Raw genomic sequence first — 12,373 nt, 5'->3', positions numbered from 1 at the left:
TTCGCGAGAAAACTAAATATTGTTAGACCAATTTATTGAATTAACTTGTAAAATGATGAGACATCTGAAAGTGGGGTGGAGTGAAGTTCAAAGTCTCCAATAGACGGGGAAGATGATATATTTAACTACTGAGACAAACGGATGGATGATGATGATAATAATAATGCAAGCCCTCCACATATGGATACTTTATCTAGCAGTTCCAAGCTTTTTGCCCAAAAAGCTGAGCAGCCTGCGCATGATCTTCGAGCCAGGATTGCGTCATTCTCATGGAAGGGTATACCCTGCACGAAGGTTACAATGATAAGAAATAAGAATAGCTAAAATGCTTAGTCTAGAGTACAAAAAGTGGGCATGAATTGGCCACCATGTCGACCCATAAGAAAAATATCAAAAAAGTTGTAAATCTATTGTAATTGTACTAATTCAATTTTCAACATTTTTTTATTCAATCGGTCTAGTCTCAAACTTTTTGAAATTTGCCAATATAATTTTTCCAGCCAACTTATGTCAAAAATTACTAACATGAATACTAGTCGTCTTATGTAGAATTGGATCATTTTTGTATTTTTTCATTATATTTTTTTTGTTTTGTTTTCTTTGTTTTGTTTTTTTTTTTTTTTTTCACTTCATCCTCTACGGTCGTGGTTACCAGCCACAAACAAGGATTAGCTTGGCTCACCCTCGTCAAATCTAGCAAGGCTTGACCTCGCCTGCCGATTAAGGATCGCCCCTTGCTAGGATGAGGTCGCCCAAGGTTAGCAAGGGTTGGCCTTGCCAAATACCAACGAGGTAAGCTTTGTTGAAGTGGGTATGATGGTGAGGCTCATCCTCATCAGATCCGGCGATGTTGAGCCTCAACAAGGGTCGGCAATGGTGAGCCTTACCAGAGGCAAATCACCGACCATCGAGGAGGCCGACAACCACAAAGAATGAAGGTAGAGAGAGAGAGAGAGAGAGAGAGAGAGAGAGGGGGGGGAATACAAGAAATATAGAAAAAGAAAATATACAAATTCAAAAAAACTTGAAAAAATAATAAATAATTACAAAAAAAATTCACGTCAGCGTTGACGTTATCATGTAAGACAACCGACATCCATATCATAATTTCTATCAAAACTTGATTGGATGAAATGCATTGGCAATTTTCAAAGAATTATGGCTAAATTGATCAAAATGAGAGGTTTAGGACAAAACTAGCACATTTACAATAAGTCGACAACTTTTTTGGTAATTATCCCTCAACCTACATATTATCTTTTTTATGATAAGCTGCCTAGCTTCATAAGGAGAATTTCGTGTTAGGGGGCGAGCCTATATATTTTTATTAAAATATATGTATACCATGTAAGCAATCAGCGTCAGTGTATCTCAATCTACCACATGTTATAGATTTTAATTTCATATATAGACAAAATTAATCAAAGCAGCTTACTTCCACACTTCTTTCCAACGGGTCTTTTCTTGATGTTGCACCTCTTGGGGATGGTGATGGCGATTCCGAGGTTGATGCCAGCCTGCTTGGCCAGAGGAGACAGAAGAACGGCGCAGAGGCATTTCGGTGCGGTCGTGATGAGCGCGCCGACTTTGGTGCAACAAGCCGGCGGCACCTTGGCCTTTGCATTCCCAGCCGCGCTCAGGCACGGGCTCAGGCTCGCCGCGGCGGTGCTTATAGGCGTTTTCCCACACTCTCCGGCCGCAACGGCTTCCTGAAGAGAAGCCATTGAGGAGAGCAAGAAGAGGACCAGGGTGACTAGACAAGAGCACCCTCTGACTCTGGAAGCCATTTTTCGTCTTGAATCTCTTTCAGATAGATTTGTACGAAGGTGGGTCTTCCAGGAACGGGCAAGGAAAATATATATAGCCTTGGAAATTTGGAGGGGCAATGTCAATTGGCACGCTAGTGGGGTTGGTGAGAGGCTTAGTGGGGCTTGGAGTCCCGGAGGCTCACTTGTGGACATTTGCTTTAAATTTATGGATCGGACACCACAACAATCGTGCCTTACAACCGTCTTTATTGACGATTTGGATATGATTAAGTTTTCCAATTCATCACATGACAACCAATTGAATTCTTCCAAAGTGATCCACTTCGAATCCTACTTCACTAAGGTGGGGGTACGCGGTAATGTTCGATTCTTTTCAATTATCTATCTTCAGGCACCCGTCCTGCCTCTATGCCGATTGAATCATTGGGTCTGAGTGGGTGAGGTCACGCTTCGAACATCTCCACGTTGTACGAACCTTAGAGATGTTGCCCTAGTTGTTGATGCAAGAACTGGAAATCACGAGCTTAGTCTGAAACTTCGCTGGGCAATCAATTTGCACAACAGTAATTGGCTCAAGACGTCCCGGATTTGTACCCGAATTGTCCCTCTAATGCTTAAGTTAGCAATGGAGATGAGGGAAATTCTTGGGAGAAAAAAGTTGGTTGAGCTCAAAGTTGAGAGTAGAGAATTCTTAGAGAGAAAAAATTTACCGAAAAGAAAAACAAACAAAAAAAAAAGCCAAAAAAAAACCCAAGTCTCATTTTACTATTTACATATCTTTTTTGAAGGATTGCCAAACGGTATTGACAAGTAACAACCTATAATCAAAGGTGTTGAAAATGCATGTCATCCGTTCTGTGTCATGGACCAATACAAGTCTAGGACTTTTTGGACAGTGGCGGCATCTTTGCGTGTCCAATGACGTAACAATAAAACAAAATTTTGTTAAGATTATTTTGTTCGATAAATAAGTGTTCCAGTCAAATCGAGTAGTAGATATCCGTTGGTTTGCGTTGTACTTGCCCTCGTCGGCATAGAAGTGACATGTGTTGAGAGTTGATTAATCAGTCAAAATTACTCTTGATTTTTTTTTATCGAAAATAGGAGTGATATTAATTACATAATAAAATTCGCTGTAAATAAATCAAGAGTTTCGGAACATAACAAATTGAAAAGAGCAGATGGTGGGTTTTGGCTCGCCAATCCGCGATTGCATTTATTTCTTTGCTGTAATGGGCTATGTCCGCGATTGCATTTGTCTCTTTTTGCATTCCTCTTCCAGGTCTTGAAGTTCTCATGGTAAGCCGTGGCTCTATCTGTAGTTTGCTAATGCTTCAGGGGTGTTTTCCTAAAGATAGCATTGTTTTGGTCCTTCCAAATCCACCACAAGGTCATCGCAACTAGGTCAAATTGAGGTGAGGTTTGTGGAGCTTCTCTTAACTTAGTTAACCACTTGTCAAAGTGAGTTAGACTCGATCTTTTGATATAAACAAGAGGTTCTTGCACAACAATTGGGATGTCCAAAGGCAGAGCAGCGGGGTGTGTTCTATCGTTTCCAGTACTTGTTTGCAAATGGGGTATACGGGTGTAGGTACAATCTTTCTCCTGTACAGCTTGTCTAGGGTATTCCATAGAAAGATTTTAACTTTGGGGATTGTTCTTGCTTTCCATATGTATTTTCACAATTTTGGTCTAGCCTAGTAGGAAGATGATGCTGCTGTTGCGAGAGCGCTGTTTGTTGAACTTTTGTTATTGAAATATCCACTTTTAACTATGTATGTCCCTAATTTGTTATTGGCCCCGACTAATTTATCATTTGTAGTCAGTAATCCGATAGGAATGACAAGGATTTCCGTTACCATTTGTCTATCAAACATAATCTTAAGTAAGGATTCTTTCCATTTTCTCACTTCAATGTCCATCAGATTAGCCACTTGGAGTGGCTCATTACTTGTCATCAGGCCACCGATAGATCTTTTCTTTAGCCATTTATCATCTTTGATAGATATTTTCTTACCATTTCCAATCGCCCACATGATTTGAGGAGATATAACATTTCTTCCCACTATGAGGCTTTGTCAACCCCATGAAGGACGAGATCCTCTTCTATCTTGTAAAAAATAGCCTTGTGAGAAGCATAATCCCTTCATAACTTGACTCCAAAGAGTTTATGCTTAGAAATTTGTCATGTTTGTTTCCCTAGCATAGCTTTGTCAAATGCCAATAGATCTTTGAAACCAAGGCCCCCCTCCTCCTTCCTAAGCTTTAAAATTTCTCATTTTTTCTAGTGCAAACCGACTATTTTATTGCTATTTATCCACTAAAAATTGGCTATTCTCTTCTCGATGGCTTTACAAATTGAAACTTGAATTTTGAATATGGACATGACATTTTGAGAAAGCGCCTACACCATTGCCTTTATCAATATTTCCTTCCTGGCTTTTAACAATAAATTCTCCTTCTAACTTTCTAATTTTATGTTGACTTTAGCAAGGATCCAAGCAAACATTTCTTACTTCGATGTCCCCAATCCAAAGGAATTCCTAAATATTTTCCGGTTTTGTCAATTATTGGAACTCTTAACTCGAAACTGTATTCCTCCTCAGACTTTCTAGGCAGCCTTTACTGAAATATATTTCGAATTTGTTTAGGTTAATAGCTTGACCAGATGCAAAATAATATTGGTGTAGGATAGCCACCAGATTTTGACATTCCATTATAGTTTCATCTAGGAAAAAGATAGAGTCATTTGCAAATAAAAGATGCGAGAGGGTGGGGCAATAATGATTCCGTGTAATTCATCAAATAGTGCCTACTAAAATTGCTTGCTTCATCAAGTAAGAGAGTACATTGGCCACTAGGATGAAGAGATAGGGAGATAGTTGGTCACCTTGGCGAATTCCTCGAATTGGTTTGAAGAAAGGCATAGGCTCCCCATTGAATTTAATGCTGAATGATATTGCATTACCCAGTTCACTCACTTTCCATAAAAACCCATCTTGATCAGGCACTCTCGGAAGAAATCCCATTCTATTTGGTCATAGGCCTCTTTTATATCTAACTTTTAAACCGCTTGGAACTTCTTTTTCCTCTCTCGTGTTCTCAGTCCATGAAGGACCTCCTGTACTATCAAAATATTATTTTGAATCTATCGGCCTCCCACAATGCACTTTGTTTTGCTGCAATTAGATTTGGTAGAAAGGTTTCAACTTGTTCATCAGTAACTTGGAGATGATCTTGTAGATGAAGTTGCATAAGCTTATAGGGAGAAATTGTTCTAGCTTCTCTAGATTCGTGGTTTTGGGAATAAGGGTGATTGATGTTCTGTTCAACTCAGGGTTCAAGTATCCCGTGTTGAAAAACTATCATACCTTTTTGAAAATATCTTGATTTAATTCCTTCCAATTATGCTGGAAGAATAGACCATTTAAATTGTCAAGCGCAAGAGCCTTGGAAGCTCCTAATTGATGTATTGCAACTGTGATTTCCTCCAAGATGATAGGTTGTATCGGTTTTTGATTCATCGATGCATCAACTGAGCATCGAAACTGATCAAATATAGGGTGAAAATTTTTGTTCTCTACCGACTTGTAAAGATCTTTGAAATCATCATGTCATTTCCTTATGAATCTTCTTGTTTCTCATCCAATCTCCTTCCGAATTTTTTAACATGGTGATTCTGTTTTGGGTTCTTCTTTGGATAGTTATTGCATAGAAAAATTTTGTGTTTCTATCACCCCATTTAAGCCAATTAATTCTTAATCTCATACCCCAATATCTTTCCTCTTGTCACTAGAGAAGCTCAATTTCTTGGTTTATCTTTTGGACTTTCGTGCTATCATTTGATCCCCTTGAACTATTCATCAACACTTGGAGCTCAATCCTTAGCCATGAAATTCTCTTATGTGCATTAGAGAATCTGTTTTTACTCCATTCAGCTAGCTTTTGAGTCACTATATTCAATTTATCTACAATATTCATCCTCTGGGGATTTGTTGAAGACCAAGCTCTCTTCACTATATGCGCACAGTCCTCATCCTCTGACTAGAAAGCTTCATATCTAAATTTTCTTCTTCTGCATTCAGTCTTTACAAAATAAGTGGACTATGATCTGAACCAAAAGCTGGTAAAGCTAGGCATTCAACATTAGGATATGATATTCTCCACTCCATTGTACATAACGCTCTATCTAGTCTCTCCTTAATAAAGGTGTCACATTCTCTATTGTTTGCCTAGGTAAATGCACAACCCTTACCTTCCAAATCCATTAAAGAACAAGCATGCAAAGAGTCCCTAAAAGCTGTGAGCCAATAATCTTCAGCCATCCTTCTACTCTCTTTCTCCCAATGGTACAATACTTCATTAAAATCGCCTAGCCAAGGAAGCTGATTTGTAATGATTGCTTTATGAATAGTCTCCATAAGAACACTCTTTTTTAAACTTGTTGGGGGCATGCAGAAAAGTGATTCTCATGAGCTGTCTTCATTCCAGAATTTGACAACGAACATTTATAAATGTACCCGAATACGACTCAATTGTTAGATTTACCTGGTCATCCCAAAAAATGGTCAAACCTTCCGCAATGCCCTCTGGATTCAGCAAGAAACAGTTCTGAAATTTGAGCCGTCTTCTTATACGTTGCACCATTTGCTATTGATTTTTTGTTTCCATTAAAAATACGATACTTGGCCTTTCTTAAGTCATTAGGACTCTCAAAGTTTGAATTATCAAGGATGTGTCCAACCCCTGACAACTACAACTTAGAAACTTCATGAATAACCTAGTGGCTTATTGAGGTTAGCCACCAAAGCCCATTGAGTTGACTTCTCCTCCACAAAAATGGGAGTCTCTACAAGGTATGTTTTGTCTATTAATGGTGTCTTTGAGGATTGCGCTCCATAAGCATAGAACCTCTTCCCTTTCTTAGTTGAGAAAAGCTTGGTACCTCTGGATTTAAGCCTTATAAACCCCTTTTCAACTTTTGAAGTTTCCAACATGTCAAATTCAATGTCCTTCAACTATTCCTCATAAAGCACCAACATAGATTTATCATCCAAGCAGTTGCTTCCTCTCTTTTGTGTTCCTTTGTCTTCTATAATCATTAAGGCTAAAGAAAAGGTAGATAGATTACCTTTCGGCTTAGATTCATTCTCCTCAGACTAGTATCTACAAATAGGCAAGATTATCTCTTTTTCTTCTTTTTTTTCCATCAATTTCTTGGATACCTCAAGTTTAGGAGGTGAAGGGGTCTCCGGCACCATATCCTCTTCCTCTTCAATGAAAATTTTTTTGCCATAGAAAATCTTTCCATACGGACTGAGTTCCCTCACCTCCGCTCTCAAACATTGTCCAAACTTTTTGAGCAAATTTTCCTCAAGTCATGATTCTTCATATGGTATATCTTTGTAATAGGTAGCGTAGTGCCCAATTCTTCTACAAAAGTAACAATAGTTTGGGAGTCTTTCATGTTTGAATTCTACCAAAGGTTTTTGCTACCCAAGTTTATAATTACCCCGGTCTTTAAAGGGGCAGCCAAGCTGAGGTTTATCTTGCTTTGCCTACCTTGTAATTGCTATTCCCCTTGACTTCTAATTTCACTTCCATAACATCTCCAATTTTCGATGCTACTTTCTTCCCTACTACATGAGTGACTTGACCACGCAGGAGGCCATAAAAGTACACCCAAAAAGTGCAATGGGTAAACTCATAACACACTTTTGGAATATCTAGGTCACATTGCTACAAAACTAAAATATTGCCGGGAAAAGACCACAGCCTGGAGTCTAAAATTGTCTATTTTTTAGCTTCTGAGGTAAAGGAAAACGAGAAGAATTCTGGCTCTAATAATAAGCAACTAACATTTTCAGTCTTCCAAGCTCTCTTCATAGTGCTTAGGAAAGCTTGAGAATTCACGTTTGGCTTGGAGTATAGCTTCCCAAACAAAGTCAGCCTACATTCTTTCGGTTTTTCTTCAGAAATGCGTTCTCTCACATCAACAACGTCATCTTCGGATCATAAATTGCCAAGGCTTTTACACAGTGCCGCCACTCTTATGTTCTCATTATACTCATTGCCCATTTCTATTTTTACTGATGCAGGAAAAAGGAATAGAACTACGACCTACAGCTGCTCGTCTAGAAGAACTTGAGTCAGAACATTACCCTGAAGAGGAAGATATTATGCTAGAAGGGGCCCTGGACTGAACTGAAACTTTGGCGTTGCAATGTCTAGCTTGAAGGGAACTCTTACGATGGTGCCAGGTTTATAGATGGATTTGCCTTGTACCAAAGAAACTTCACAACATTGAGGCTGGGGATCGTATCTGGTAAGGTCGATTGGATTGTTGAGGTCCGAGCTGCTAGGTGGGTTGGTCTATGGTTAGGGATTCGTGTGTTGGTGGGAGTTGGCGGCCATGGGCGGAAGAGAAGGCTTATCGATTTGGGTTTTAGAGTTTTGCGGGTTTGCTTCAATCTGGGATGAAATGCCAAGTATGGTGAAGAGGAGGACCGCCAGAAGGGGAGAACAGATCATGGTGGAGGATTGAGGGTTTTGGTGGGAGGGGATTTAGGGTTTAACGCTGGAGAGGAGGCCATGGCTACACAGGTGGCAGAGGAGAACTACTCAAGCGGTAGGGAGAGAAAACGAGCTGCTCGGATTCCACAAAATCAACCTTGAATAAGCATAACAAAAGTAGTCATATCATTGTATTTATACACCTCAAAAAGCAGTCACCTACATGACTCTCGAATGGCATTAATCAACTTAACGAAAGGACCGAAGAAGAAGAAAGAAGCAGAACAAAAATGAAAACGAAAAAGTGAGGAGATTATAGAACAAAACTATACGAAGATCATGAAATATTATGAGATGTTAGGTGGGGGCCCCGTCAGCATATCTTGTTCTTGTTAGTCTTACTTTCCAAGACAAACTTCTTCCAGGCATCCGTGATTTCCCTCTGTGTCTCCATCGCCGTCTTCTTCACGCCGTTGACCCTCCCGTTCTCCTGGGCAGTGCAGTCGGCGCTCATCTTGGCCTTGATCTTCGCAGGGAGCGCGTCGAGGTCGTGGATCACCTTCTTGATGTCCTGCACGAGGCGCTCGGCCAGCGTGCGCGAGAAGTCCTCTCTTATCACCACACGGAGCACAGTGACGTGCTGGGCGTCCGCGGGCATGGTGTAGGCAGGGACAATCCACCCGAACCGGCGCAGCATCTCGGACACCTCGAACTCGTCATGGCGGCTGTTGTCGTTGAGCGAGAAGGCCACAAGGGGGACCCCTTCGTCCTTCGAGACGATGTTGAAGTAGCCTGTCTTCTCGAGCCCCTCCTTCAGCACCATCGCGTTCTCGTGGCAGTTCTCCATCACGTTTCGGTATCCCTATGAAGTAGTCACAAAATCGGACAATGCAAATAAGTCGAATGAACCAATAAAGCAAGATGTCTGGAAACTTTGATTCCGGCATTTTTGACAATCTGCTTAGCTTCTTACCTCTTCGCCCAACCTGATAAGTTGGTAATATTGAGCAATCACTTGACTTGAGCCTGCAGTTTGTTGCAAGTGCAGAGATTTTTAAGAATGCTATTCCATTCATTGCCAAAATTTAAGTAAGAAATTCCTTTTCCTTTCAAATGGAAATTGACCAGGTGATCTGGATTCACCTTTGGAGAAGTTGAGGGTGAAGGTGGGCTGATCAGCACCAAGATAGTTTATGTGAAAGATGAGCTCTTCAGGCAAGTCCTCTTTGCTCCTCCAGATGACCCACCCGATCCCAGCATAGACCAGCCCGTACTTGTGCCCGCTGACATTGATGCTCTTGACCAGCGGAAGCCGGAAGTCCCACTCGAGCTCTGGGTACAGGAACGGCGCAATGAACCCGCCACTGGCCGCGTCGACGTGGATCGGGGTATTCCATCTGCGCCAAAACAGCAAGCACACAAGATATGACCTCGTTAGTCTCCCATTTTTTTTTTTTGCAAGGACCAAAATGTTCATTGTCTGTGCTAGGGAATTTGCCCCATTAAAAAGAAAAAAAAAAAACAGAGGAGCACGTCATACCCGGTTTGCTTGTTCTTTTCGAGCAACAGGTCGTTCAAAAGCTTGACGTCCTCGAACTCGCCGTTGAGGGTGGAGCCAAGGATGGCGGCAACGCAGATGGTGTTCTCATCCACCAGCTCCACTGCCTTCACCGGGTCCATCACATAGTAGCCTTCCCTCAGCTTCACCTCCTTGAGCTCCACCTCGAAGTACCTAGCAAATTTCTCCCAGCACACCTGGACGAACAAGACATTAGAATTCATTAAGGTTGCCTCAAACTTTGGTCGTTCTTCTTCGGCTATTTGACCGACATCCTGCGACTCTCTCGAGCACTCGATGAGAATCCATTGGGCTAACTAATTTCGACAATTAGGGGGCTCACCTGGACGTTGGCGCCGGTGACGATGTTGGGCTTGTCACAGGGCTTGCCCTGGGCCCTGCGCATGTTCTGCCACTTCCGCTTGAAAGCGAGCCCGGCGAGCATGATGGCCTCCGACGACCCAACCGTCCCCACTCCCACAGCTGCCTCCGAGTCTCCCAGCGGTGCATTGAAAAGATGAGCTATCATGTTCACACATCGGTTCTGTTGCAGAGAGTAATTCAAGAATCCTAGTCATTCCCAAGCACCACGATATGAAGCAAACAGACAGAAAATCAAAGGAGGATTTCTAATATGCATTAGATATATCAGAAACTTGTCGGTAGTGAAATCCACCTGATCTAGGAACCGATCATTGTTCTTAAAAAAAACATGTGCTAGGTTATAAGCCTCAAGAACCGATATTGGGTTAATCAAATTTTGTATATGATGCGATCGTATATTTATGAAAGGATAAGGAACTATCATAATTGAATTTTGACGTCATATGTACCGTGGCTCATACGGAGAACTTATACGTTACGTGGTAGTAAGTCAATTAGCACTCTTGTCTTGGACACAGTAGATATGCGTGCACGACCACATTGACCGAACACGTTTGACTTTTGACCGAGTAGAGAGTGAGGGGCACGGTGACGGTGAATAGACTTTTATGACCAAAGCCCTAACGCTTTTTCAACATGTATAAATAAATATATATATATTTATATTTATATATTTCTGCTAGGTCTCTGCTTCGCTCTTTCAATATTTAAAGTACATGTCGACACGTTTCACATGGAGCATTACCAGTAGATCGCAACACCTAATTTCTCAAAACTTGGGTTACCCATGGATTTGGGCCTGGGATTAAAAGGCTACTGAAACCAATGACTCTCTCAACGGCATAATTTAATTAGAACGATCCACCATTGCTCGATCAATTCAGCAAATAGACTAGTGAGGAAGTTGACATATTCGATTTGCGTTTTAGCCATCGTCTTCTAAGAGATCACTGAGTCATTTGATCAATATAGTCTGGGTTAATTAATATCCGAGATAAAGAAAGAACAGTATATCAAAATGAGGAACGATCGACGTGCCTGCAACTCGGTGGTGACGGGGTACTCGTCCATGTCGACGTAGTTCTTGTTGATGGAGTCCATGATGAGCTTGTCGCACTCCGGCTCCATCCATGTCGTCACGAACGAGGCCAGGTTCAGCCTCGGGTTCCCGTCCAGCATCAGCTCGTCGTTTATTATCTGGTACGCCGCCTCCTTCGGTATGGAGTTCTCCGGCATCTTGAACCTGCGCAACCATTGTCATTAGCCCTTTCACAACATCACGCACGATCTCACAAACCCATCAAAGTTCGACCGAAACAAGCTCTCGGCCTCGAGACTGACCTGGGGAGCGAGGTCCGGACATAGCGAGACGCAAAGGTGGAGTGGATCGAGACGTCGGACTCAGAGGCGGTTTTGGAGAGCACCATGATGGCTTCGAAAGGCAAAAGCTTGAATGGCTTCGAGAATTTAGAGAGGGAAAATATGTTATGACAGAGAGAGCTTGAATGGTTTTGTGAATGGAGGTTTTGCTTGGGGAAGAGGGCGATATTTATACAGGGGCCAAACACGTTGTCTGTCGAGTACTTTGACTCTCCCTCTCTCTGAGTTTAGGGTATTTCCACGTTTGACGTTTTTCTCAATCGAAATTAAGAAAAGGGGCATGTTCTTCGAGAGTTCCTCCTCTGATATATTCTCCTAGATGGAAAAGAAAGAAACGTGGAATGGGAAACATCGGGGGGGGAATAAAAAACCGAAGTCGTCTCTTCTCTGTCCTTTCCTTAACCCGACCCTGGTTCATGCTGGTTTACTGCTGTTCTAAAAACTAACGATGGTTTAGCACTTGTCACAGGAAACTTTAACGTAAAATCATCTCAAATCTCTGATGCTGTATGACTATATTTTACAATTAAAGTCTACTATCGAAGCCACGTGAATTGTAAAATATAAAACATAAATAAAAAAAAGTCACGTGAATTCATTAAACATTGGGAAACATAAACAAAAGAAAAAAAATCAAGGACCGTGGCCTATGAGATTTGAAGGGTTCAAATGACCCGAATTGCAACTTTTGCAGTTTTGTGATGAGGTTGGACTTTCGAGACCCACCTGTAAAGAACAAGAAAAGAATCTTAGGTTAGAGCAAAGCCAC

At 41.5% G+C, this 12,373-nt stretch overlaps 2 protein-coding genes across 2 annotated transcripts; both read right to left on the bottom strand.

The window, feature by feature from the left end:
* LOC104432994 (non-specific lipid-transfer protein 4.1) lies at positions 1–1,842 on the bottom strand. Its single transcript, XM_010045600.2, has 2 exons — positions 1,436–1,842; positions 1–284 (listed from the first exon to the last, which is right to left on the bottom strand). Exons 1-2 carry the CDS (start codon positions 1,785–1,787, stop codon positions 268–270), a joined length of 369 nt encoding a protein of 122 aa, XP_010043902.2. The 5' UTR covers positions 1,788–1,842; the 3' UTR covers positions 1–267.
* Positions 1,843–8,424: 6,582 nt separating this feature from the next.
* LOC104432993 (glutamate decarboxylase 4) lies at positions 8,425–11,943 on the bottom strand. Its single transcript, XM_010045599.3, has 7 exons — positions 11,566–11,943; positions 11,263–11,467; positions 10,184–10,384; positions 9,823–10,037; positions 9,426–9,679; positions 9,256–9,308; positions 8,425–9,144 (listed from the first exon to the last, which is right to left on the bottom strand). Exons 1-7 carry the CDS (start codon positions 11,649–11,651, stop codon positions 8,656–8,658), a joined length of 1,503 nt encoding a protein of 500 aa, XP_010043901.1. The 5' UTR covers positions 11,652–11,943; the 3' UTR covers positions 8,425–8,655.
* Positions 11,944–12,373: the final 430 nt, after the last annotated feature.

The sequence above is a fragment of the Eucalyptus grandis genome, chromosome 2 (assembly GCF_016545825.1).
Source record: "Eucalyptus grandis isolate ANBG69807.140 chromosome 2, ASM1654582v1, whole genome shotgun sequence".
Taxonomy (NCBI): Eukaryota; Viridiplantae; Streptophyta; class Magnoliopsida; order Myrtales; family Myrtaceae; genus Eucalyptus; species Eucalyptus grandis.
Note: the sequence above shows the minus strand (reverse complement) of the source record. Positions and strands in the feature narration are given on the sequence as shown.

What these genes read in the sequence shown, in the direction of transcription:
- LOC104432994 (XM_010045600.2), bottom strand. Translation starts at nt 1,787, where the DNA reads ATGGCTTCCAGAGTCAGAGGGTGCTCTTGTCTAGTCACCCTGGTCCTC.
- LOC104432993 (XM_010045599.3), bottom strand. Translation starts at nt 11,651, where the DNA reads ATGGTGCTCTCCAAAACCGCCTCTGAGTCCGACGTCTCGATCCACTCC. An exon ending in GTCCGGACCTCGCTCCCCAG is followed by an intron (nt 11,468 to 11,565) that starts GTCAGTCTCGAG and finishes ATGGTTGCGCAG; the next exon opens with GTTCAAGATGCCGGAGAACT. An exon ending in CACCCTCAACTTCTCCAAAG is followed by an intron (nt 9,309 to 9,425) that starts GTGAATCCAGAT and finishes AACAAACTGCAG; the next exon opens with GCTCAAGTCAAGTGATTGCT.